Source organism: Colletes latitarsis, chromosome 6, assembly GCF_051014445.1.
Source record: "Colletes latitarsis isolate SP2378_abdomen chromosome 6, iyColLati1, whole genome shotgun sequence".
Lineage (NCBI taxonomy): Eukaryota > Metazoa > Arthropoda > Insecta > Hymenoptera > Colletidae > Colletes > Colletes latitarsis.
The window spans coordinates 26,657,351-26,683,345 of record NC_135139.1 but is presented as its reverse complement, the minus strand read 5'-3'; the positions used below and the strand labels follow the sequence as shown (position 1 = coordinate 26,683,345).

Genomic DNA, 25,995 nt, shown 5'->3' with positions numbered 1-25,995 from the left:
CATATATATGCCATATATGTACATGGTAATTTATATTTAAGAAATGTGATCCTGAAAAAAAATATTAAGGAAGAACGCCATTATTGCCAATTCAAATCGAAAGAATTTGGCGCGAAATATTCAACTTCAAGGAAGGACGCCATTACGGAGTCGTCATTCGTACAGTAGAATGTGTCTGTACTTGTTCTGGCCGGTGTCGACTGGTCGGCAGTGTGGCGTATAGTAAGATACATATTATTAACGTAACGATATCTAAACGTTTCTAATCTCTATTATTACTCTTCATTACTATCTATCGGTGCCTTTATTTAATATTAGTTCATTTTGACTGCAATGTTAATCAGAATCGTGAAAATAGTTGATTCGGTTTCGCGCCTTTTCGTCGACATCGAGCCAGCCTCGATTATCATTATATCTCGACAAATTACAACTTCTTAAAACATATTTCGAGTTTAATGCTTGTTTAATTGTTGTATAAGTATATTTATTTAATGCATTGGATCGTAATTCGCATTTTATTTCTATTGCAGCCTCGAATTCCGAGTCAACTTCAAGGAAGGACGCCATTATTGCCAATTCGAATCGAAGGAACGAATTTGGCGCGGAATATTGGACAAATCTACTCTTACATTATACGTAAGGTATAATATTAAAATTTCTATATTCTTATTTTTGAACTTATCATTTGTTGCAAGTACGACGTATAATTGTATAATAGGCCAGTGTTAGAATTGAAAAGAAAAGATTTAATCAAACTTTTTTCTATTTCACCTAAAATCTAATGCGTGGCCAGAAATGCTTGCCCGAAATTTCATACGTATTTTTAAAACGTCATAACTTCTGAACAAATTGAAAGATTTTAATGTTTCAAAATGCAAATAACGAGTATTTTAGTGAAGAATATAATTCCAAGAGTGTTCTTTTTAGATCTTCTTCTTTAATTCAACACAGTGACGTATCGTATTCATTTTCACCTGAATAAATTCAAGTACGTAGTAAGTTATGGTTCTTTATTTCAAACGTGATATGAATAAGTTATTATACTTTGTTTTAAATGACGTATACAAGGAAAATACATAGACGAAAGAAAGTTTTGTATAAAATAAACAATTTATTTAGTAAAATAATAATACATTATTTATCATTTACATATTTCACCAATCTTGAATTAATGGAAGAACAAAAATAATAGCGGTAACGTTATACACTTAGGGAGCATATAGCGAACATGAATAGCAATGTTTTCATTGCACCTATGTTACAACTTACAACACGTGCAATCATGCTACAAATCACTATACCATAGTCTATTTGTACACAGATTGTCCTTTCATAATGTCCTTCCTATCAAATTTAACGAATTTTTTCAATAAATGATGTAGTACTGTAAAGGCATTGAAAGATTAACAATAAATTCATGCTATTGACATGGTTTAATTCTGGATGTACGATTGACATTTAGCGTCTTTAGAAATTACTGTTTCACCTTGTTATAGTACTCCACAGATATCGGAAAGTATAAATAATAATTCTTATTCTGAATAAGTTACATAGTTGATACTAATTACACATAAATGCTTTAAGTTTGCCAAAATAAATAGTCATTTCTATATCTCTTCTTGGATACGATAATAGGCTCTTTCATCATAAAACTGTTTTATAATCAACAGTTACAAGTATCATAGAAAAATAAAATACGTATTATCGTTTCAAGCCAAGTAATTATATATATTGTATGTATAGTAGTTGATATTAAAGGATCAGTTCCTTTGCAACAAATGTATATACAACATTTTTGTTTGCATAATGTAAACTCCGATAGTAAAGAGTAGAAGATATAGTGCATGCAACTGTAAATTATTTTATAATTTTTGTAACATCTGTTAAAATAAGTTAAACATCGATTCAACACTTTTAAGACAAAGTATTAGTTGAGAAACATTAATATAGTATAAAATTAAAATTTCTTATTATAATATTCACGATCAGCAAATCATGTCAATTATTTAAATATTAAGCATTTTCTCTTTCCACAAAAGCATTAAACTTAAACAATGGAATTACATATATATCTTTACAATATTCATTTATAAAATTATGTTAAAGTATATAAACTGTATAGAATCGAGTCTCTAATATACTGTTAATAGCGTAATAGATTTTTAACTGATAAATCTATTTTCAATACTACCAAATCATTAAATCCAGAGGTTTTCGTTGTAATTGAATAATAATTCTATGATCATTAATATCGATTGAAAGAGAAAATAAATTGTTGAAAGTTTGGGATGAAAATAATTTGTGGATTTTACAGTTAGAATTGGTTGTGTACAGTGATATTGAATATTATGGTATGGCACGACCTCTAATGTGAATTTTTTGTTGCAAGTTAATAATGGTGTGTAGAAAAGTAATGTCAATCATATGGCTAACTATATTTGCTATGAAAATACAAACTATAGTATATCATGGAGTTAAAAAATATGTGTTTTCAAACAAACACGATAGTTTGTTACGACGTCAAATGTTGATCGTATTACATGGTAAATCCCTTGCACAAAACGCAAAAGTGGCCTTTTGTTAGACCCTCTGTCGACTTTACATTTTGAGTTCCTGCGTCATATAAGTATTAAAGTTGTATACATTTAATATATGTGTAGATAAATGTTTCCGATATGGTACATGAACAGTGAGCTAAGCACCAGAAAAGTTTTTTAAATTACGTGTATTTGCAACTTACTCAAACTATACGTGGTCCTCTTCTTTATTAATTTGTGCTGGTGTTGCTGGTGTTGGATCATCATGAAATAATGGATTTTTTACTTCCATTTCACCAGTCTAAAAGAGACAATAATTACATAATGCATAGAAATTCCTTAGAATACCAGTTTCACGAAATAAATAGGAAAGAAACTTACAGAAGCTAGTCCAGGGCATTCATAAACAGTATAGTCTCCTTCTTCGTTTTCTTCTTCGCTTTCTGCTTCGGAAACGGAACCTGGATCTCTGGATGCAGAAACACGACTGCACAAATAATTATTTAAATGCTATTCTCTAAAAATTTTCAACATAATATTTGTTTGCATAACTTAATGGTAAAATTTGTTGGAATGGTAGAGAACTTGAAACATTCAATGCATTGATTTTAAAAAATTTTAAATGCTCCATAAACAAAACGAGAGTTACTATTTTAATCATATTATTTAAATGACTTACTTTTCCATGGCAATAATTTGCTGCTTCTGATGTTGAAAGTGATACATTTGAGCAGACTGAGCAAGTCTTTGGTCTCCTGAGGGTGATACCTCCTTATTTGGACCTGTCACTCCATAAGCTGGATATTCTATGTCAGCAGCTGCTTTAGCACCACGTTTCAGTCTACAAAATCCATTTCATTTGCTACAGTACAGTGCCTCCGTGAAAGAAATATTATTACATTATCATAATGTTATATTGCACATTCTTTTGTTCTGTTTGTCAGTATAATTTTGATCAATATACATAATTATTTTTATAATATTACCTGCACCATGTTAAAGTAATCAATACAAGGGCAAACATTGCTGCTGCACTGCAGCCAGCAACAATAGCTGAAAGCAAAACAGAAACTCATTTTACTGACGACGTTATTCGCGCATGCTTGAAACAATTCAAATAAACACATATTCTTACCGATAAAGTAAATGTCATTGTTTAGATCATGATTCATGGGCACAACCAAGGGGTTGTATCCTGTACGCCGTTCTAACTCCGGTAGCACAATCACAGACATGTCGTTTAATTTGGGTTCCGCGTTTCTTATATTCTCCTCATGCATCGTATGCAATTTGTCTATTATTGCATCCTTCCGATCCCAATTTGTCTCGTTTTCTGTTAGTTTCTCCAAATTCGAGTCATCGCTTGTATCTATCGATAGAGATAAAACTTCTACTTGATACTAAAACCCTGAGCTTCAATCTCTGAATAGTCTGGTAATACATAGACCAACTTCTAGTTAAAAAAATAATCGAAAGGCTTACTCGAAAAAAAGGGAGCGTCTTGGTAATATCTGGGATCGTTAGGTTTCACCGCAAACGGGCGTCTCTCGTCCAAATTCGAGTCGTCAAACTTAAAAGTGAACTCTGGAACGGTCACGCGTGATTCCTGCAATTTCCTGTCGATTCCGTTGACCGATCCATCATAACTCCTATGGAGCCCCAAAATCGGTTCTTCTTTCATTCCTTTCTCGAAGTCTATCGGCCCCTCGTAGGATGGATGATTGAACGGCACATTACGACCGTATACATAACCGTTGTTCTGATAATTTACATCCTCACGATTCGTTCCATGAGGCATGTAAGGCAACTTCAAGCCGGGATAGTCTACGGAATCGTCAAACGGATTCAGTTCATAGAATGGCAAATAATGGTCTCTTTCTCGCGGCGTCTCATTGATCGGCTCGTTATATTCCGTTTGCCGATCATTCCACTCTTTTAGCTTTTCCTTTCTGAGAATATCGGCTAAATTCGCTTTGTCGGTCAAAGTCTTCAAGAGGTCCCGTTCTTTTTCTCGGTCCAGTTGCAATTGGTGTTTCTTATGAGCTTCATTCGCCAAAAACGGCGAAAGACGGAACTGATGGCCCTGCTCGAGGTATTTGATCAGTTGTCTTAGCACTATATTTTCCGAAGTATCGGGGGCTTCATCTGAAAGGAGTTTTATTTTATTCGTTGTCGAAGCATGGACGTAAAGCAATAATACGGTACAGAATTTTTCAAATACGTTGAGTTTGAAAACAATTAGCTAGCTTCGTCTAACTTGAACACGTTGGTAAACTTAGCGATTCGTAAGTGACGTTAGGATTTACAATGAATGTGTTCGGTAAATGTTAGCTTAGCTGAAAACTTGACTTTGTCACAAATAGTACGAGCAGTTATAAGAATATTGAAATCTAATTTGTAAGACGTTAATGTGAAAATATGTGCACGTCTAATTTATTTTAAAGCATTCGATATTTTATATATTCTCATTACTGCTATCTAAAGAGTTTACTTCCAGAAATAATTTAAAACCGCGAGCTATCTTTAATTATGTTTAACTCCCTCGATAACTTGTTGCTGATTGTTTTGTATTATTTCAACTTTCCCAAGAAGGGCTCACTTTCTACAGCATCGTCGGATAAGAATTAATTGAAATCGGCGATCCTATTTTACGATTGATTAGTCTGTGCAATATCAGCCTCATAGAACAACAACGTTCAACCTTGGTACTGAGATATTGAGGATGCTCTCTGAATTTTTTAAGACCTCTTCAATCTCGGATAAAGAACGAACAAAATTTTGTAATTTTGTCACGAGAACATTGTTAATTATCGTATACCAGAATATTGTTGGTCGGAAAAAAGCCACAAGATGCGGTTTACCCCTTTATAACGAGAAAACGCATGTTTGTTGCACAAAGTACAGTATCAACGAAGGAGAACAACTAAAGACTGAAAGCGAAACAGTACATTCGAGAATTATACAACACGTATTTTTTATCGTTCTACTTCCTGATGTTATCGTAATAGCCCGTACGTGAATTTCCTGTGGTCAACACGCGTTCCATGCGTTACAACGATGAACAAACCACTCGTTAAATGTATATTCTATTCGGAATCCAAAAGAACGCGGGATTGTAAAATAATGTTATTCTTGATACTGTAATTCTTTTCGAATGAAATTTGACACAGGAGACAGAGAACAAGTCGAAACGACCTATCCCTTTAACGAATCACAGAGTGAAGGAGAGTGTCCCTTTAATGTCCGACGTAATGCAAAAGCATTTGCGAATGCGAAATAAACAGAAATGACGTGTATCAAAATTTATTATATCTGCATGAATAAAGACAGATGGATAATAATTGCATCTAAAAGCTATGAATATTGAGTGAAAGCAATGTAAAACATTTGAGTCGTAGCGATGATATTGGTGACATCGAGAAAGGTTGAATTCTTCGAGCATAGTGACACGGATATGTCCCAAGAAGTCCTGGGAAAAGACGAAAGCAGAAATTAACGAAGCAGTACAACCAGATGATTGCGAACTTATAATCGAGAGGAAGGGAGAGAGAGAGAGGAACAGAGAGTGTTAGTTATGCGGTTACAGTGAAGTGTCATTACCCCCGAAAATGCAATGTTTTCCAGCGATCGGGCAAACGGAGTGTCATGCTCACCTTGGTAAAACTTGAGTTCACCGGTGGAGAGGGTGATGAGAATGCAACAGGGTAGCAGCAGCCACGTGCAGGTACAGAGTGACGGTGTCATCATCACCGTTACGACTGGCAGGTGTCGGCCAGGTGTAGTATCTACAGGTTTTTATCGTCCGCCCGTCCGTCGTGGTTCCATATGTAAGCACGTCATTTCATTGAGGGCAAACAGAGAGCTTGCGCGGTCAAGTTCCGTTGCAATCAATACCACCATTACCCTTTCCACCGACGATACCGTCGCCGTCGGAACCGCCGACTCTTTTGCCCTTTCGTGAACTCGTTTTGGCAACAATCTCTGCTCAAGGAACTCGCGACAAAGAGCACCTATACACCGGTACACACGGAATTGATAACATAAAAACCCAAGGATGCTTGTGGCAGATTCAAGATGTCAATCGATGATACTTGGTACTCGTTGAATCAGCTATGATGCTACTATACATTCGAATGTTTCGTTATTAGTAAACGTAACTTAAGGGATGAAACCATGCAAACGTTTCGAAAGAGATCGGCGATTATGTACTTGTCTATTATGAAAATTAACAATTTTTAATAAAGAGTACGAAAACGCAAAAGGTTTTCCCCTATTCGAATGTTTCGTGAATCATGTTTTGTTCTTGTAACGATTCTCTGCGGCAAAAATAACATCGCTTTAATACGTTTATCCGCTTATCTTCCAACACTTACGAGAAACGCCTGAGCATACTGCGATATACATACATACGTAGCTGACCGTAGCGTTTGTAGAAAGATCATCGGATCGATTCAAGTAAATTTTAAGTAGAAAATATCTGAAGAAATACCGTGTGTACTCTGAGGATTAATCAATCTCACATTTGAAAATTTTAACATTCATTCTTTTGAAGCTGTCTTCGAACAGTATAATAAAAATTCGAGTAAAAATTTAAGTACTGACTCTTAAAAATAAATATTACACTGTGAAAAGAACACGATATTTTTGCAGAAATAGTAACATCGGCTTACGAGTCCTAGCAATTAACGTTTATGGATAAATCCTAACGCCTTCTTAAAATCGTAAAAATAGGACACTGGTCTCTGGTAAACCATGTTACATTTCTTAATGTAAAAAAGTATTTCCTATCGTAATGTGATAAATGACATTTATTTCTGAACTAATTATTATACAGAGTGTTCGGCCACCTCTGGGAAAAATTTTAATGGGAGATTCTAGAGGCCAAAATAAGACGAAAATCAAGAATACCAATTTAGTTTAAAGTTCCGCGTACATAGCTGTTCACAGGTTGCCGTTCTACAGGCGGAACTTTAAACGTTAATAACTTTTTAACGAAGCCTCAATCAACAAATTGGCATTCTTGATTTTCATCTTATTTTGGCCTCTAGAATCTCCCATTAAAATTCTTCCCAGGGGTGGCCGAACACCCTGTGTGGTAGTTTGATATAAATAGAATAATCGATAAAGAAAAGGAGTGGAAAGAATTTTATTGAAAACATTAAAATACTTTATTCTTAACAATTTCTGGTCAACATTTTGTACGCTTAAAAGAAATTTGTATTCGTTTTTTAAACGTGTTCATTGACGTTTCTTCGAATTTCTTACGTTGATCTATCGGTCGAGCGTTTCGAACGATTGGAAAATGATTTTCAATCCTTTGTGCCTGCGAATAATCGCTAGTTACTTAAATAGAGGTTGCGCCGAAATTATAAACGTAACTATTAATGTCTTACAACAATGTTATGCAACATTCATACTACGTATACATTTTCTACGTTTAATACAATTTATAGGATCTCTTCGATATATTTTTGTGCTTTAACGGCTAGCAGTAAAGGTATTCGTTTTCATTATTTTTCGATACTGCGGCCGGTTATTAACGCCCATGTTGCATGAATCGTCATTTGTAATCGAGTTCTTGGTCATGGATTAATTTATTCTGTTGTTTAAGTATTGAGATCACAAATCAAGGATTCGCCTTTGGAAAGTCCACGTGGTAGTTTATTTTTCTCCGCGAACTTTTGTTTTCTCTTTCGATTCACCACGCCATCCGTTGCATCCATCATCCTTAATATATGAGTTTGATCGGAACAATCAACCGGTGCAACAGATATGTCTCTGACCGCTCTGAATTTGCCACAATTGTTTAGGTGCTCATTTTCCAAACGGAAAAAGTTCCATATGAATCTCCTGTTACAGAAGGAGCATTGATTACTTCATGATCTATACAACTGATCGATACCTGTTGTACATGTATATGTGCAATAAGTTTAGATCGAACAAAAATAAAAAAAAAACGTTCGAACGTACATATCAAACGAACCAACTTGGATCAAAATCAATTGACCGTAAGAATAGCGAAGGCTCATCCTTGCCATGCACAAGCTTCCTACTTCTTAAACAAGTACATTAGCGTAGCATAAAAATATAAATCATTTTTGGTGTAATCAGAGACAGAAATATTGCTTTTAAGGTCAGTTGATTTTAATCCAACTATGCCGTCAATCGAGAACTTAACATACCAAACGTGCAGGTCAGTATGCAATTCAAAGAAAAGATAAGATGGTTAGTTTGATTAGGTAAATGAATGTGTACTGTGTTTATGAATATATTATAAACAATTAAAAATTCAAAAGTAAAAATCGCAATTACAAGATGTTAATTTCAACCATCATGGAATTTCTTCAGCTCGTCATCTTCGTCATTTGTACTATCCATAAGATGCGTAACTGCCTTTGATTCATTGTCTTCATTCTGTCTGTAAAGCCCTATGAAGATATCCCGAACTGCTCGAAATTTACCTATGTTGTATAGGTGTTCATTTTCCAGGCGAAAGTAATTCCATATGTACCTTCTATCAACTGATTAGTAAGTCGAATTTTTATCGTAAATTAGGTCGATTCTCGATCACGGTATAGTGATCTGATTCTGATTCTCGATACGGTATGGTATACTGTTAATGCGACTAACAGTAAGATTACGAATAGAAATAAAATAGATAAATTAAAAAAGAAAATATGAAATGTGTTCGACTTATACAATTGTATGAAGGAATAAATAAAATAAATAATAAAACTTTTTTTTACATAGTTTCGTTTATTAAAATTTATTAGTTCCACTCTGCAAACATTATTTTTTAAGTAGGTCCTGCATAATTTAAATGACAAATGATCTCAAATATCATGCAAACAACAATATGTACATATTAAGCTTTGCTGAAAATAATACACTAATACACAAGATTGTGCAATATAAAATATTCTGTAGATGTTGGATATTATACATAAGCAAAATAATGGTTTCTATCAAATGCATATTTGTTACTGATAGCAGCAACTTTTCACTTACCTGAATACTTCTAACGGCGCAACTATGGAAACCATTAAGTCTGCATGTACGTATCCCATTTCAGTGAGGGATAAAGAAAATGCCCAACCAAAACGAAGTATGAAATCCTCAATTATTGCAAAGTAATAATAGTACTACAACACAATGCAAATATTACAGCACGAACGATAATATAAAATCGCAATTTCAATCTGTACAAATACAATCGAACTCACCGGAGAAGAATAAACTATTTCTTCTCTAAGAAATTTGTTTTCTCCTGCATTACTATCGAATAGACCCCAGTCCAATTTCACGTCCCACGTGTACGCGAAACAAGAACTTATTATACTTGCAGTTATCCATAAATAAAAATAAGGATTTTCAGCAGATATTTCATTATCGTCTGCAAAGAGACATGTACCTTTACGACTTTCTTTAATTCCTACATTATACTAACAACTATTAGAAAACTTACTAGAATTAGTTAAATGTAGGTATGAAAAGACAACAACAAAGAAGCTAGTAGCATACTTCGCTGCATTTATAAGATGCGGGAAAGCTTCTTTCGTGTCTCGGTATCGTCGCAAACATTGTGCGAATCGAAACCACGCTGGTAAACAAGCCACGAAAGGTCTCATCGACAATTCGCGCATTATACAAGTTTCTGCATCTATTGTGAATATAATTATTAGGTTTTAATAATTTTTAATATAACGTAAAACGATCAATTACTAACCAGTTACGTCGGTCCATGAAGAATTTTGCACATAGAAGCAAACAAAATATTGGAAATCTAAGAAAACAGTGTGGAGGGAATTTAGCTGATCGGCGAGCCAGAAATCAGCAAATCCGACGTAAAAGAATGGGGCACAAAATATTCTGCTTATTACACGAAGTGCCCAAAATCTAGCTTCGTGTCTTAACGTCTTTGTTGGATTAAATAAAAATAATGCCAATAATGCGTATAACAACATCTGCAAGAAATGATTGCATTTACTTAAACCTTAATAATTTTATTGTTATTATAATCATTATGCTTTTATCGCTTAATTACACGAATGTGTACAAATTATAACAAAGAGTAATTGCATAACGTATTACTTACAGGTTGAACAAACGGCGGTATTCCTAGTATTTCGCTGTACAAGAAACCCAAAATTGATAAAGACCAAACTAATCCAAACACGCTTGCCATTTCAATTATATGCTAAAAATATATGAGTCATTAGTAATCATACCACATCAAGATCATGATATATCAACAGGTTGTTTGTCGTATCATTATACAACCTGCTCTGATAAATGATTTCGGGGATCAAGTTCGAATATTAAAACGTGATTTACACCAGAAGATCTCCAACCATAGACATTTATACCCATAAGAAAAAGAAACTGAATCATAAGTAGTGGCCCACGATACAATCTACATAAAACTCGCCAATTATTGTTATCTCTATACCAAACACCTATTAAATGTGATACTTAATTATAACAGAATAATTGAAAATATTTTATACTGTGTATACCAAATGGCTATTTACCAGAAAGTATTACTGTTATAAGAAGTACAATGAAAGCTCCAGAAAAAATTCCCACTTTAAATGTAATCCATGGGGAAAGTTGTTCTCCGAGCGGAGGGACTCTCAAACGTTTCATAGCACGTTGTCTGTCTCCATGTTCTAAATCCCGGGTAACCAATGCTTCTGTTTCCGCAATTAGCCTGTCTATATCTTTGTGCGTGTGAAATAATGCTGTGTCCACGTGTTCTGCTTTCCATTTTGTTCCAAGATCTATGTTTAAAAGCTAAAACAATATATTAATTTTATATTAATTAACGTAAATCTAAAGTTGTATACATGTGCATACATACTTTATCATGCTTTTTTAATATTTTCCTAAATCCAGTGAAATTAAGATTCTGATAGTTCTGGAGTAAAATGAGAAAAAGATAAAATTCAGAAAAAGCTAATTTTAATTCTTGGAGTTTACGTGCTGAAACTGGTTTCTTGTGTAGGATATTATTACGATAACGGGTTTTATGGCTTCCTTGTTTATCTTCAGAAACTGATAAAATTTCACTTAATTCATTATTTAGAGTTGCAAACCTACGTGTAGCTTCTGCTAGTTTTTCTGAAGGAATAAACAATGCGTTAATAAACTTTCAAATATAAGTCAAAGTTATTATGAAAAATTAAATATACCTGAATAAAATGTATTTATTTTTGCCAACTCCTTATCACAGTAATGAAAAAATTTCTCATCAAATTTATTAAAATAACGTTCCAATATATGTGATTCTGTAATATCTGCTGCTGGTGCCTGCTCGACTGCTGCATAAAGCAGTGCTTTCATTTCCTACATAAAATTGTTGTTGATACAAACCAATTTCTTATATTGTTAAAAAAAATATATTAATATTTGTTACAGATTTCTAAAATATCTAAATTGATAATGTATCAAATTAAATTATCCTTGTTATCCTTAAAAAAGCGTTTAAACTGTAATTTTACAAATATTGTTAAACAATTGTATGGGTCTAGTAAGATTTGACATTGATAAAGTCAATATTTTCATTTTACCTCGTAATTTATATATTGTTTCCTCCATTCTGGTGTGATGTGAGCACTCAAGTGCTCTGCAAATTTCATTTCTCCGTGATTTAAATCACTCGGCAATTGTAGTGTCCGTATTAGAAAAAATATTCTAAGGCGCGAGCATCAGTACCAATAGGTTGTCAACAAAAATCATGACGAATTATTTTGGGAAGACAACCTAACATACGATAAATATTACCTGCATCAATTTTATTAAGGTTATGCGATATTGTACTCCCAATATCGTTATTAAACGTTATATATATAGTACCTATATTTTACAACTGTGCAATTTGATTCTAATTCTTATCGTTGTAATTTTAAATATATATGATTAATATCTTTCTTCTATTGGTCTGTCTAGATTTTGCATCAAATTTCTTTGTTGAAAAGAGTTAATAAACAATAACAAGGTTGTTAATCATGACAATGAAATTAACTTTCATGGCACATAGGCAAATGCGATGGGTAATTAATAGAATTTACATTCATATTATTAATGAAAATTTATTAAGTAGCAGAAAATATCAGTTGATAACCATTTTAATTTAAAAATTTGAATATACCTAATTACTTCTTTTTTATTTTATTTTTTAACCAGTATTCGACGAAAGAAAAAATGAAAGTCGCAGATAATATAAATGAATTATTGTTAAACAATGAACTCAAACACAGAAATCATCCAGGTATAATAAAGCCTAGACAAGTGCAGCAACCTCCTTGGTTATTAAATGTAATTAAAATAGTTTTAACAGGTAAGAAGAAAATATATTTATAGTTAATTACGATAAAACTTTCGTATGTTCATTATACAGTAAAGTATTTTAGAATGTTAGGAATGCATTGACACGTGGTTTTTATGCATGAGTGCATGCACGTGCGGTCGTCCTATTTACAATACACGCCGAACACTGTTATGTAATTTTAGTATGCGATACATTATATACTATATTAATTAATGAATATATAGAGAAAGGGATGATATACATGCCATTAGAATGAAATTAATAAACTGTTGAAACAAACATATATTTTTAATATTAATACATAATTGTAACAAAAAAAAAATTTCTTAATAATTTTACAAAGTAAACGGAATTAAATAATCAACATTTTGTAACATATCCATTTGAATTAACGACTGTTTAGAGCTTTTTTGATATAGATTCCAAAAATTTTTGAATTTTTTCAAGTTCAGTATCCTACCTCTTTTGTTATAATGTTATATATACCTAATTATTAATCGACCTCACACTATCACATTACTTTCACCATGCTTTACTTTTTTAATGACAAACTTATTGAATTCCATTTAATTGAACTTCATTACATGCATGCACTCATATAAAAATGAAGCCACAGTTTGCAAAATGATGAAAAACCTTCCCTTTTGAATGAAGAATTTGTATGTTACAGTTTGTCCTTTTATTTTAAAATGTTATATTAAATCTGTTTTTATGTATATAGATGAAAGAATATCAGAGAAGTCAATTTATGCAAGTGGACAAAAATTGGCATTGCATCTGTATGGTCGTCAAGCTCCATTAGAAAATAGAGATATTCAATCAAAATTAGCCAAAATTCAAGCATTCATTGAAGAAGAGACAAAAGAAACAATTGAAGAAGAAGAAGATCTATTGAACAATCCAAAGACCAAACAGCTTTTAAAACAAATGGTTTATAATTGGGTACCAATTCAGTATGACAAATATACATGTTTATCATATTTAATTGGCAGAAGCATGCCTGAGTATAGTGTACTGTATAAAATTTTTAATGAAATTAACACTGGGGATTCAAATTTTGTACCTAAATCATTGCTCGATTATGGTTCTGGTATTGGGACAGTTATGTGGTAAGATATGCACAAAACCATATAGTATACTGTCACAATGAAAATAGTAGAAATATAAATTTAATTTTGCTCAGGGTAGCATCTCAATTTTGGTTTAAGTCCATTAAAGAATATTATTGTATCGATGCTTCTGCGGATATGAATGATTTGTCCGAGTATCTTATAAAAAAAGCTACGCCACAAGTTCTTCCACAACACATTTATTATCGACAATTTTTACCTGCATCACCAACTGTAAGAATATGTCTTATTTTATAGTAAAATTTTCTACATTTTAAGGATTAATTCAAGTATATTTTTTTATATTATTGTGTAGCCGACTTATGATATTGTAGTAAGTGCATATTCGTTATTAGAATTACCAAATCAAAAATCTCGTCTTGAAGTAATTCTAAAACTTTGGCAAAAAACTGAAAATTATTTAATTTTTGTGGAACTAGGTACAAAGGCAGGATTTAAAGTGAGTGTTGTTCTTTTAAGATTAAGTTAGTTGCTTTAGCTAGTACATTTAATTGGTTTGTTTGTCTTAAACAAGATAGTAAACGAAGCTCGAGATTTCATACTTAGTTACAGCAAGAATACATCCAATGTGCATGTGTTTTCACCTGTAAGTATTTGATACCTTGGTATGTCAATTATCTTCTTGGAAATATGAAGTTGTACATTTATTTCAGTGCCCACACGACCTAGCATGTCCTGCATATATGGATGACAGTACTTGCAAATTTAAAATTATTTATCAGACATTACCTATCTTTAAAAAGTCTGCATACAAAAACGAATGGTATTCGTACGTGGTATTAAAGAAAGGTATAGAAGCCAGATGTGATTATTATCTAATAATGAAAGATAAACAGTAACTTATATTATATGTTTAAATGAACTTTTGTACAAATTTCGATTGCAGGTGAACGTCTAAAAGATGCCTGTGAATGGCCACGAATTGTCAAACCAGTATTGAGACGTTCTAAACACGTTATATGTCGCATGTGCACGACTTCAGGCAAACTACGAGAGGAAATTTTTACTACATGGAAAAATGGACTGTTTGTATTTTTCAAGTGTTAAATATAATATTGTATGATTTCTTACAATTAATTTATCTTTTATATTTTTAGAAATACATATCGTTGCGCAAGATCGAGCGAATGGGGCGATCGTTTACCTTTTAAAATAGAGGAGGCAGAATGCACCAAAGAAACGAAATAATATAATAAGTATATATTCGTTATTAATTGAATAAATCTATATTAATAATATGATTTTATAAAAATGTATAATTTTTTACCTACCGTCTTTAATTTGAAATTAATGTACATGCGTGTATTAAATTTGTCTTTAGAGAAAATAGCAATATATGTATATACAGGGTGTTCGGCCACCCCTGGGAAAAATTTAAAGAGGGATTCTAGAGGATTCTAAATCCTATCCACTTTCTAGAAAAAAATTCGAGAAGGTGTGAAATTTTTCGACGGAAAAAATAAATTTCAAATCGTTTTGGAAAAATTATTTTCGGTTGCGGGGGTCAATTACAATCATTTTTGGTGAATAGACATACCCCCGAAATCTTGCGCATTTTCGAGAAAAAAATTCAGTACGGGCGGAACTTTAAACGTTAATAACTTTTTAATGAAACCTCCATCAACAAATTGGTATTCTTGATTTTCGTCTTATTTTAAACCATAGAACTTTTATTTGGAACACATTTTAATATAATCAAGAATTTCAAAGTTATGCAAGGAAATCGATTTAAGTGACTCGTTTTGTATAGTAGAGAAAGCTCTTTTTGGTTCATTATTCGTGTATTTCGTCACTTTGAGAACATCTCTACCGTTAGAATTTTTATACACTGTTCATTTATCAGATCGTTTTACTTGAATTGTCTTTCCATTATCATTGAACACGTTCGATACGAATTTTTTCTCTCACAGTTACGTTTAATAATTCTTGAGAAACGTAAAATCATTGTTAACTTATTATTTCTATATAAAATAATTAACAGCTATGTTTCGTATTCTGTTATTTTACTAATTAGAAATCTTGGATTTTCCTTGTTATTTTTTATGGAACACTATCATATGTTGATGGATAATCACCCGAATGTGTATCAACGATAAGGACTGTAACGACATCGATCTATTAGATCCTTTGTACTCTCTGTTATAAGAATAATTAGTTTTAATTAGAGTTATTAATTACTATATTGCAGCATTTTTTTTCTTATTTTATGTCATCTCTTCTATATCAAAAGATTACCAATTATTTAACAAATAAATAAATATTAAAGTTGTGCTCCGTCGATGACACGCGTGTAATATCGGCGAAACTGTCAATGCATTTAAATTGGGTAACATTTTACAGCTCTTACTCAACAACTTTTGCCTGCAAAATAAAAGAGCGACAGAGACGAAGAAGGGTATTTAAGAGCTGTGTGCAGACTGGTCCACGATCAGTTTTGCTTATACAACAGAGGAGATTTCTCCAGATACAAGGTAAGATTAATTCAAGGGTTCGATTATAAGTGCCGTAAAGACTATTTCATTTTACTACATAATATACTCTTGTTTATTTTAAAAGGTCACGGGCTCCCCATTAATATATTCGCAGGCCACAGTTTGAAAAAATCTGTATTAAATTAACGTACTTAAATAAATTTGTTAACTATTAAATTTAGTATAAATTTTTAATCTCGCGAAAAGTATATCGCGAGAGATGATTTTGAAATTTAAAAAAAAATTTATTTTCGCGCTTATATTAGAAATCGTTGATATAAAAATAATGAAAATGATTCGTCCTTAAATAAAAGCATTTGAACTTAATTAGTATGTATATTTGACACGATTGTGAAACGAATGTAAAGAACGAATGTAAAGTCGTTCAAAATTTATAATAAATTAAAATGTATCGATGGGGGAGGATAATGCTCTTTAAAAATAATAAATTCATTAAAATGTCTGTCGGTTATGCAAGAAGTTATGAAATAATAGAAGAGAGTGCTTGTCCCGGTTCTTTCGTATGCGACTTTCTCTCCTGTGCCTGAATATTTCACTTTCTTTCTCAAGTGCGTGGAGATCGGGCACGCGCCTCCTCCCAAAATATTCAAAGGGCGACTATATTCTTCTCGCGAATTATTGCTTCTTCATGGTCATCCAATTTTTAACTATTTTAGAACGAACACGAGTATGCTTTTTCCACCGGTTAGCCGAGCTCTGAAATGGCATAAGCCAGCTTACACGATAAACTTCAATATGTTATTGTCACTTCAGAAGTTGATATAAAAATGAGTTCTACGCGTATATTATTATACTGAAAACTATATTACTTTATTATTATTAAAAGCTTTGATACACGTTTATTATAATTACGATATTTAAGGCTTTCGCGGCCTCAGTTTATACTCAAGTTCATGGCTTCTGGATGGATGCCGTGAACTCGATTATAGTTTCCTTTATCCAGATAAATGAAAAAGAAATCAAGATCCCTGACCTAACTATTAGATATAATCGACACTGCTTTTCTTTGTATTCGCAGCATGTTCTACACGGTGATATTGTTGATAACATTACTATTGCTGTTATTATATCTGGGATCGAGAAAACCAAAAGGATATCCTCCAGGTACGACAAATTTCATTTCATATGAATATATTTGAAAAAGTAATGCATTCGTAACTTTATTCGTGCAATTAAACAACTTTTACTAACAGTCCTTTGCAAAATTCTACATTCACCTTACAAACTGGAATATTACTATTTTTATTATTATTACTATTCCGGTAAGAAATATCTTAGAAGCGAATATAAGCGTAATTTCTTCACAACCGGATGTTGTAGGTCCGAAATGGTGGCCGATTTTGGGCTCTGCCGTGGAAGTTGCTCGTCTTCGCCAGAAAACTGGTTACTTGTTCAAAACCTGTTCCGTTCTGTGCAAGAAATACGGACCAGTGGTTGGTCTGAAAATCGGCACGGATCGCATCGTAGTGTTGAACGACCATGAAAGCATCCGGACGATGCTTAGCGATGAAGCTTGCGACGGAAGACCGATTGGTCCCGTCTACGAGACAAGAACTTTTGGTTCTAGGAAAGGTAAATTCGCACTTTGCTTTTCTTCGTCTGTGCCATTTTTATCCAGATAAGGCTGTTTCCGTATTCTTTATTCAAGTATGAACGAGTGTTTACTACTGAAAGAGGCAGAAGATAGAAAAATATCTTGTCTTTAATAACTCTACATTGTCAGTTATTGACAAATGTTGTCTGTTCGATTTAAGGTTTGATTGTCGTTGACGGGGATTTGTGGACCGAGCAGAGAAGATTCGTACTGAAGCAACTCCGTGAGTTTGGGTTCGGTCGGGAGAGCATGGCCACGATAATAGAAGAAGAGGCTCAATGGCTGGTCGAACACTTTAGAAAAATGATCAAAGACGAGTGTAACAATCGTATTAACAAGTCCAAAGTATCCTGTAACAATAACGAATACGACGACGGACAAATATACAAGTTAATAAAAAAAGATAACAACGACGTGTTCGATCAAACGGGTATGGCGAATCCATACGTTACAAAAGAGGAGCAATTAAAAATCTCGGACATGTACGTAAATGCGAATGACTACGCAGAAGTTAGAAAGATGATCGAATCCTCCAACGGAATAGTTATACCGATGAACAACGCCTTTGGTGTTACAGTTCTCAACACACTGTGGAGGATGATGGCTGGTAAAAGGTTGTTCGTCTTCCGATTCTATGTTGCGTTACATTTTATTCACTTGAATTTCATGCATTTTCTTCAATTTAATTATTTGAGAAATCTATTTGAGAATTTGAAACAAAGCCAATGCATCATTAAACTATTTTTTTTAATATTGTAAATAAAGTGTTCTTGTTAATAATAGAGAACACCTGGTGTGATAAAAATATATCCTAATTGTATCATAATTCGTTGACTTAGGTACAATATCGACGACGAGGAATTGAATTACCTACAATGGATCCTGACAAAACTTTTGAAGGAGATCGACATGATCGGTGCGCCCTTCGGTCACTTTCCAATATTGAGATTCATCGCGCCAGAAATGTCTGGTTACAAGTCCTTCCTGGAAACCCATCAACAACTTTGGAAATTTTTAAAGGTGAGCTAGATGTTCGGATAATTTTATCGATTCGAACATTAATATGCACGAACGATGGCTAACAATGAAACACAGAACTAAATGACATCGTTATAGGATGAATTGGATAAACATAAAAATACTTTCACGGTAGAATCGCCCAGAGACTTAATGGACGTATATTTAACTGTTCTCAAATCTAAAAACTATAGTAAAACCTTTTCAGGTAAGTAAATTCTACTTGATACTTTTTAATAAATAAAATAAAATATTCTGTCTACGTCAATTATAATTACAGAATCTCAGCTACTTGCCATTTGCACGGATTTGTTCATGGCGGGATCCGAAACCACGTCGAAAGCACTCAGTTTTTGCTTTCTGTATCTAGTCTTGTTTCCGAATGTTCAGAAGAAAGCGCACGAAGAAATCGACAGAGTGATTGGCCGAGACAGACCTCCAACTCTAGAGGACAGAACAAAGTAATATTAAACATTTTAGGACAGGGGTGATGAACTGGCGGCCGGCGGGTCGCGTTTGGCTCGTTGTAATTAAGAAAAAGGAAAAATATAAATCGTAGGGGTGACTAACATTCTCATAATAAGAGTTCAATTAATCCAAGATGAAATTCGTGCGACCCGTGGCGAGTAAGAAGTTCGTCAGCCCTGTTTTAGGACAATAAAATTTAAAGTTATACACTGCCAGTGAAGCGATCTTTGAAACATCTATAACTTTAAGCTTCATATATTATTTTGTTCCAGGATGACATACATGAACGCTATTGTCTTAGAGTCGGTGAGAATGTTCATGGGACGAACGTTAAACGTACCTCACAGAGCGCTAAAAGATACTTCTATATTAGGTCACAGAATACCAAAAGTAAGCATTAATTTATTGTACTTTAAAGATAGTAGTAAAGTACGTGAAAAGCTGATTGACCTAGGTCCGAAAAAGATAGTCAAATAGATGTTGTTATAGGATACGATGCTTATCGTGAATTTCAACAGAATACTGATGGACGAATCATGGGGTGATCCTGAAGACTTTCGACCAGAAAGATTTATCGACGAAAGCGGTAACATTATTACACCGCAAAAGTTCTATCCATTTAGTATCGGTATGTATATTTATTTATTTACGGAAGAAGGCTTTCATACATATAGGTGTGATGTGAAAAAGAGAAGTCGGGGTGACAGAGAGTGATATATGTATAATTTACCGTTATTAATGAAAGAGTAATAGTGTTACTATTTGAGAATTGTAACTCACGAATGTCATTTTACTATAACAGGGAGACATCGTTGCATAGGAGAAAAGTTAGCCAAAAGCAACATATTTGTCATAACCACCGCGTTGCTACAAGCGTTTACATTTTCTCCTGTGTTAGGAGAAAAGAAACCATCGTCACAAGACTTCGTTGACGGTGTTACAGCTGGTCCTAAACCATTCAAGGTGCTGGTTTCTTTAAGAACGTAATCAAAGATCCAATATAACTTGAATCAAAAAATGCAATACTAAGACTGTTAGTTAATTGAATATTTACACGGTATGTACGATTATTTACTACAGTAATTAACTTTTATAAAAGAAACAGTTACATATTATTGTTGTTTGAAAAATCGATATTGATTTCAATGCCTTATTTAACACGTTCACTACCACACCACTTTTTTCTGTTTAGTGATATATAGAACAAAATAATTCATGAATCATAAAAATTAATTTATATTACCATTTTAAACATAAAACATAGAAATACATACCATACAATTACAAATAAGTATATATTATATCTGAATGTTCAGAAAAATATAGTTTATTTTATATGAAAATACATGTATTGTGTATATATTTATATATGTATAAGAAGCCATACGAAATAAATAATACATATATGAGAACGATACAAATTTCATATCACCATTTTGCTCTTAAAGATTAACACAGATCCGAATCCAGATCTTCAATATTATAGTAATATATTACAGACAGTATGTAAATTGCACATTATTACACATATTATAAATACGTATATACTTCTTTTTAATGACCCTTATTTCTTTTTATGAAAAGATAAATCTTCTGTTTGTTCCATTAACCTTATATCTCTTAAAATAGTCTGGCACTTATTTTTATCGCGATGTTAAATATACTGCACTCTCGTTAATATTAATAATCTTGTGCTTTAGATCACAAAAAGAGTTTCCTTTTTCGCTAATTTATAAGAAATACATAAAATTATAAATTGTATTTTGACCCTTAATGAAGGAAATAATATATACTGACTACGCAGGTACTGTTTTCATTAATTAGAGAAATGGTAAAACTGGTCGAAAGTTTAGTAAATTGTTCTAACACTGACCTCGTAAAATGAATACAATTTTGATAATAACAGAGCGTAATATCATGTGGTTCCATGTAATACAGATCATAATGTTGATTTCTTTAAAAATCAAATATCTATTGTTAAATTCATCACATAGATGAATGTCACTTTTTTATCAACATATTTCTTTGCACTGGACGGTATTGAACGAATAATATTTCATGTATAACCTATTCGACACATAGTGACATAAGACTTAAACTAAAAATAATTTAGTCGTTAATTTATTACATATCTTATCCTTGTAAGTGGTGCCGAAAAAAATGTTGCAATACCTTTTCCGGAGGTCAACTGGGATGCTCTTCAACTATGTGAATCTGTTAAATGTAAAAAGTAGAAGAATTCATTAAATAAATAAAAATAATATTCTATTGAATTTTTAATAATTCGTAAAAAACATTTGTTAATAGCAAGTTTCACCTCAGATAAGATAGCCCAATTTTCACTTTCACTGTGTACAGTCAAGCGAAGTACCAATATCCTTCCGAGTTTTTTATCTACCGTTCCTTGAGCAATCCCCAGTGCATCAAATTTTCCTAATTAGAGCATAGAATGTAAATGATAATCTATTAATTAGAAAGGGTGATCCATTATTGGCGGTACGTCCAACTAAGAACTAGGTGATTCTTCTGTAAGATATCTTAAACAGGTTCATAGTAGTCTGATACTATTTATAAACATTAATAATTGAGATATAGTCTCTAACGAGATTTGCTTAACTAATTTTCAATTGTAAAAATATGAAGAATTACACGCATCTCAAGTATATCACCAATAATTGATCGCTCAGAATAAATATACGTTTACAACGTTATATTATACCTATAACAATATAACCATCCTCAGTTATATCATTACTATTTCTATTTAAAGAAGCAGATATCTCTGAAAACACTTCCACTGTTGTATTGTAAAATCTATCAGATGGATGTTCAGGATTTCCACTTCTGAATAAGTACCTATATAACAAAATTCAACATGATATTATTACTAACATGTTGCTGAAGGTGACTATATAAAATACCTTTTTATAAAAATAGGATGAAAAAATTTAAATTTTAAATGATCTCCTGGTTGTGGTAAAAGACCCCAAAAGAATGACTCCCCTTTGTACGCTTTTTGTAATGTATATTGTTTGTAAGGTTTAATTTGCGTTTCAACCGTCGCTTCTGGATTTTCATGTGCATAAAATAATGCTATCTTGCCAAATTGTTTATCCTAAATGTAACATTCCTGTTATAATTGTTGTTACGAATTATGAACAGAATTATGTAAAATAATCAATTTCCTTTCTTAATATACCTTTAATTTCTGTACTTTCCCCTTTAACGAAGAATGTGTCCCTATATGTTGAAAAAGAGAAGGTTTATAATGAACCCATAACTCTGCTTTAGCCATTTTACAATGTTTCTGAAATATACATAACATAGTTAAACATTCTGTATAGTACGTACATATACTTTTACTCATTTTTCTTTGATAATATATATACTTACACTATCTTTGTCAAGACTACAAACTTTGGTTGAGATCAAGTGATCCAGTAACCAATCAACTGGTTTATCATTATGAAACATTAAAAAGAATTGAATCAACCATGGCAGTTCCGCGCACTTAAATAATTTTCCTATATTAAAAAGCACGTTACAAAGATCAAATAAAATTTAGAGGCAACTTACTATAACAACAATCTATAATATCATACCGATAAATCCTAACTGACAGAAGTCCAAGACAAACCAGTTTTCTTTGGTTGCTATTTTTTGTAATGCAAAAGATTTCATTGTAGTTATAAAATTTTTTTTAGCTAAAATGTCGTCTTCTAGTTGTACATAAAATGTTCCTTTTGTCTGAGCATACGACATAAGAAATGCAAAATCTAAATTTTGTTTTGATCGCCAAACAACTCGTTGGTGATCGTCGCCTAAAGTATCACGTAATTTAGATAAATCTGGATAATAAGATGCAGATGGGGATATCACATCAATCACACCAGCTTCAAACTCAGTTGGAAATCTAAAATAAACGAATTATAATATTGAAATAAAATATTCCCATGAAACTCCAATAAATTATTCTCTTTATCTTTTTGAAATCTTATTTATATCTTTATCAATAATTAACAAATTAATGATAATTTGAATCCATAAAAGTTACAAATTCAATGTACAATGTCATTATGTGTTATAAGTTTAAAAAAAAAAGTGCAGTTAAGTATAAAAAAGAGAAAACATGAAACAAATACAACCAATAATTGTCTAGTTCATTTTTAAACACAAACTTACTGAACTTCAATTTGCTTTGCAACATATGCCACATATTCCAAATCTGTCTGTAAAAATTATAAATAATTGTAATAAAAGTTCTCAGAGCAATTGTGATATAAAGTTATAACATACTTACTTCTGCAACTAAGACAATGATCAAAGTATCTGCTGTTTCTACAGGATTCATACGATCCAGTAAATTCTTAAGCGTTGCCATTAAATAGCTCTGCACTTCTCTTTTGACTGTTGGTACACCTAGCACTACACTGATACCAGTGCGTCCTTTACTTTGGATAAATGCTGGCCGTAAGCTATTAGGATCGTTCAGAAAATGTGGAAGAAAATTATATATAGATGGTAGCTTTATACTGGTCACGTTTGTTGTAGCATTGTTAAATAGAAATTGAAGATCTGGTAAAATATGATTGTTCTCTATCAATTGTAATAACTGATGCGATAACAGGTTTATTTCCTCCTGGCTTGTAACATATTTAGCATGTAAATGTTCCAATTTAGCTTGCAATTCTGCAATGCTATTTTGTAAAATTGTTTCTTCATTTAAGTCTGAAGGTGATAGAAGATTTAAAATGGCGCATGGTACTAATACTACAGAGAGTATGATCAAACATCGTCTTCGTACAGGAGTCAAAGCTACAAAATGAGGCGTCATCTTCCTTACAGTGAACTCTACATGATTATATTCATAATCTTGTGGAAAAAATGTAAGTTTTCAATATTATCACATTATTGGTTCACAGTATGGGAAACCTAAAATATGGTTTAATTTTAGAAATCAATATTCGTATTACAAAGATTTACTACCATAATAAAAATTTGTGTTTACAGATCACATCAAATAATACATACATGATTCGGTGTGCAAACAATACATTTCACAAATTATAAACTAAAAATGCGTTCAGGTTGAAAAAGGCAAACAAGTAAAATGGAAGCTCATTGGTAAGAATATAGTTCAATGAAAATTAATATTTATAATTTTAGATAAATGGTAAAGCAACATATACAAACAAGTAACTATTCAAAATTGAATGTTAATTTTAATTGCGATATCGTTTACAGAATATCAATTTTTAGAAAAGATACTATAGAAAATAATTTTTAAAATCTACATGTATTCACATTTAAAGGAACATATCGTTGCACGTGGTGATAAGAGAGAAGTATCATAAAACTACATTTGCTATGGTGTTCAATGTTTTGTCTGTAGGAAAATCGATTCAATTTACCATAAGAAATCGCACCGTGTTGAGTTCTTCAAACAACGTCAAGGCTAAACTGATACAACGTATTAGATTTGATGAATATCATTATCGATTACAAGATGTGTATTTTAAATGTTTTATTCAATGAAATACGAAAATTGTTTTTTCCTTATCGATACTTATCGTACCTTTTTGATACTCTGTTGACTCTAGATTCTAAAATTGTATCTTTGTTTCGTTAAATCCTTGTCTCGACGAATATTTAACGTTTTCGAAAAGAATAATTTTCTTACTCGAAATTGCTAAGGGTCGATTGAATTTGATCCGATTCATTTTACAAGATAACACTCGACTTTTTCATCATGTTCCTGACATAGATCAATTGTATGTATGAACATATATATATATATATATATATACGTATGAAAGGTGTTAAAATTCTTGAAGTACTTTATTATGTCGAATTCTATACACGTAATGCAACATAACCTATTCTATTACCAAACTAAACTTTAGTAGTATCAACGATGGCGATGCTCGTACATTTCAATTTAGATTAGTAAAGAAAGGTAAATATTTTAAATAGGTGTTTCTCTATGATATTTTTTGAAAATGATGGAAAAATAAAATCATATTTTAGGTACAAGGTAAAGTACAAATTATCTTACGCATATTGCATTATGCTTAATTAACTAGTTAGACATTGACTTCAAATAATTCCCCGTGATAAAACTATGTAGGGTATAATAGTAATGATGTAAGACTGAAAAATCTATAGAAAGATAACAACTCCCTATATAAATCTGATCCAATTTATCTGAAATTTGTACTTTTGACCAGAAAAAGACAAGATACATCTTATTTCCTCTTTTCCATTTTTCCTTTCAGCCGAGACAGTTCCAGAAATTGGTGGGGAAGACTCCACGAGTTTAGTGAGAGAAAAATATATGAACATTAATGAAGGACTACAATTAGTACGATGTGATGTTTCCAACGGTAATCTACTGATTAGAAGGCTAGTGCAATTACGTTGTTACGCA

At 32.2% G+C, this 25,995-nt stretch overlaps 5 protein-coding genes across 19 annotated transcripts; 2 read left to right on the top strand and 3 right to left on the bottom strand.

The window, feature by feature from the left end:
* Nucleotides 1–1,091: 1,091 nt before the first annotated feature.
* LOC143342651 (uncharacterized) lies at nt 1,092–6,618 on the bottom strand. Of its 3 annotated transcripts, XM_076766761.1 has the most exons (8): nt 6,191–6,616; nt 4,020–4,682; nt 3,673–3,906; nt 3,524–3,590; nt 3,217–3,378; nt 2,919–3,024; nt 2,741–2,838; nt 1,092–2,613 (listed from the first exon to the last, which is right to left on the bottom strand). In XM_076766761.1, the coding sequence occupies exons 1-7, from the start codon at nt 6,282–6,284 to the stop codon at nt 2,746–2,748; spliced, it is 1,419 nt and encodes a 472-aa protein (XP_076622876.1). In that variant the 5' UTR covers nt 6,285–6,616; the 3' UTR covers nt 1,092–2,613; nt 2,741–2,745. The 3 variants fall into 3 exon arrangements, with proteins under 3 accessions (XP_076622876.1, XP_076622877.1, XP_076622875.1); XM_076766762.1 differs by having other exon boundaries at nt 1,092–2,838; nt 2,919–3,006; nt 6,191–6,618; XM_076766760.1 differs by having other exon boundaries at nt 1,092–2,838.
* A 1,136-nt stretch (nt 6,619–7,754) lies between these two features.
* LOC143342294 (solute carrier family 53 member 1) lies at nt 7,755–12,240 on the bottom strand. 2 transcript variants are annotated; one of them, XM_076765994.1, is made up of 11 exons: nt 12,107–12,240; nt 11,729–11,958; nt 11,398–11,657; nt 11,069–11,330; nt 10,818–10,993; nt 10,633–10,734; nt 10,264–10,501; nt 10,003–10,197; nt 9,761–9,930; nt 9,546–9,679; nt 7,755–8,387 (listed from the first exon to the last, which is right to left on the bottom strand). In XM_076765994.1, exons 2-11 carry the CDS (start codon nt 11,877–11,879, stop codon nt 8,144–8,146), a joined length of 1,932 nt encoding a protein of 643 aa, XP_076622109.1. In that variant the 5' UTR covers nt 11,880–11,958; nt 12,107–12,240; the 3' UTR covers nt 7,755–8,143. The 2 variants fall into 2 exon arrangements, with proteins under 2 accessions (XP_076622109.1, XP_076622107.1); XM_076765992.1 differs by having other exon boundaries at nt 7,756–8,387; nt 11,729–11,882; nt 12,107–12,236.
* Nucleotides 12,216–16,468, top strand: LOC143342297 (ribosome assembly protein METTL17, mitochondrial). 3 transcript variants are annotated; one of them, XM_076766007.1, is made up of 10 exons: nt 12,216–12,339; nt 12,486–12,589; nt 12,723–12,876; nt 13,589–13,976; nt 14,051–14,210; nt 14,293–14,436; nt 14,512–14,583; nt 14,651–14,786; nt 14,884–15,022; nt 15,095–15,303. In XM_076766007.1, exons 2-10 carry the CDS (start codon nt 12,545–12,547, stop codon nt 15,183–15,185), a joined length of 1,329 nt encoding a protein of 442 aa, XP_076622122.1. In that variant the 5' UTR covers nt 12,216–12,339; nt 12,486–12,544; the 3' UTR covers nt 15,186–15,303. The 3 variants fall into 3 exon arrangements, with proteins under 3 accessions (XP_076622122.1, XP_076622121.1, XP_076622123.1); XM_076766006.1 differs by lacking the exon at nt 12,216–12,339 and adding an exon at nt 16,338–16,468 and having other exon boundaries at nt 12,454–12,589; nt 15,095–15,193; XM_076766008.1 differs by lacking the exons at nt 12,216–12,339; nt 15,095–15,303 and having other exon boundaries at nt 12,454–12,589; nt 14,667–14,786; nt 14,884–15,021.
* Nucleotides 16,338–20,886, top strand: Cyp303a1 (Probable cytochrome P450 303a1). Its single transcript, XM_076765995.1, has 10 exons — nt 16,338–16,468; nt 17,508–17,593; nt 17,810–18,061; nt 18,244–18,697; nt 18,923–19,103; nt 19,200–19,308; nt 19,381–19,561; nt 19,841–19,958; nt 20,058–20,196; nt 20,371–20,886. The coding sequence occupies exons 2-10, from the start codon at nt 17,509–17,511 to the stop codon at nt 20,553–20,555; spliced, it is 1,704 nt and encodes a 567-aa protein (XP_076622110.1). The 5' UTR covers nt 16,338–16,468; nt 17,508; the 3' UTR covers nt 20,556–20,886.
* Mgat4a (alpha-1,3-mannosyl-glycoprotein 4-beta-N-acetylglucosaminyltransferase a) lies at nt 20,781–25,670 on the bottom strand. Of its 10 annotated transcripts, none has more exons than XR_013079779.1 (11): nt 25,624–25,670; nt 23,869–24,440; nt 23,751–23,797; nt 23,171–23,481; nt 22,962–23,092; nt 22,768–22,875; nt 22,490–22,683; nt 22,288–22,424; nt 21,886–22,001; nt 21,442–21,782; nt 20,781–21,293 (listed from the first exon to the last, which is right to left on the bottom strand). XR_013079779.1 is itself a non-coding variant. In XM_076765997.1 (11 exons), the coding sequence occupies exons 1-10, from the start codon at nt 25,625–25,627 to the stop codon at nt 21,753–21,755; spliced, it is 1,650 nt and encodes a 549-aa protein (XP_076622112.1). In that variant the 5' UTR covers nt 25,628–25,670; the 3' UTR covers nt 20,781–21,666; nt 21,741–21,752. The 10 variants fall into 10 exon arrangements, 9 of the variants coding, with proteins under 9 accessions (XP_076622112.1, XP_076622113.1, XP_076622116.1 ...); XM_076765997.1 differs by having other exon boundaries at nt 20,781–21,666; nt 21,741–21,782; XM_076765998.1 differs by having other exon boundaries at nt 20,781–21,635; nt 21,741–21,782.
* Between the last annotated feature and the right edge of the window lie 325 nt (nt 25,671–25,995).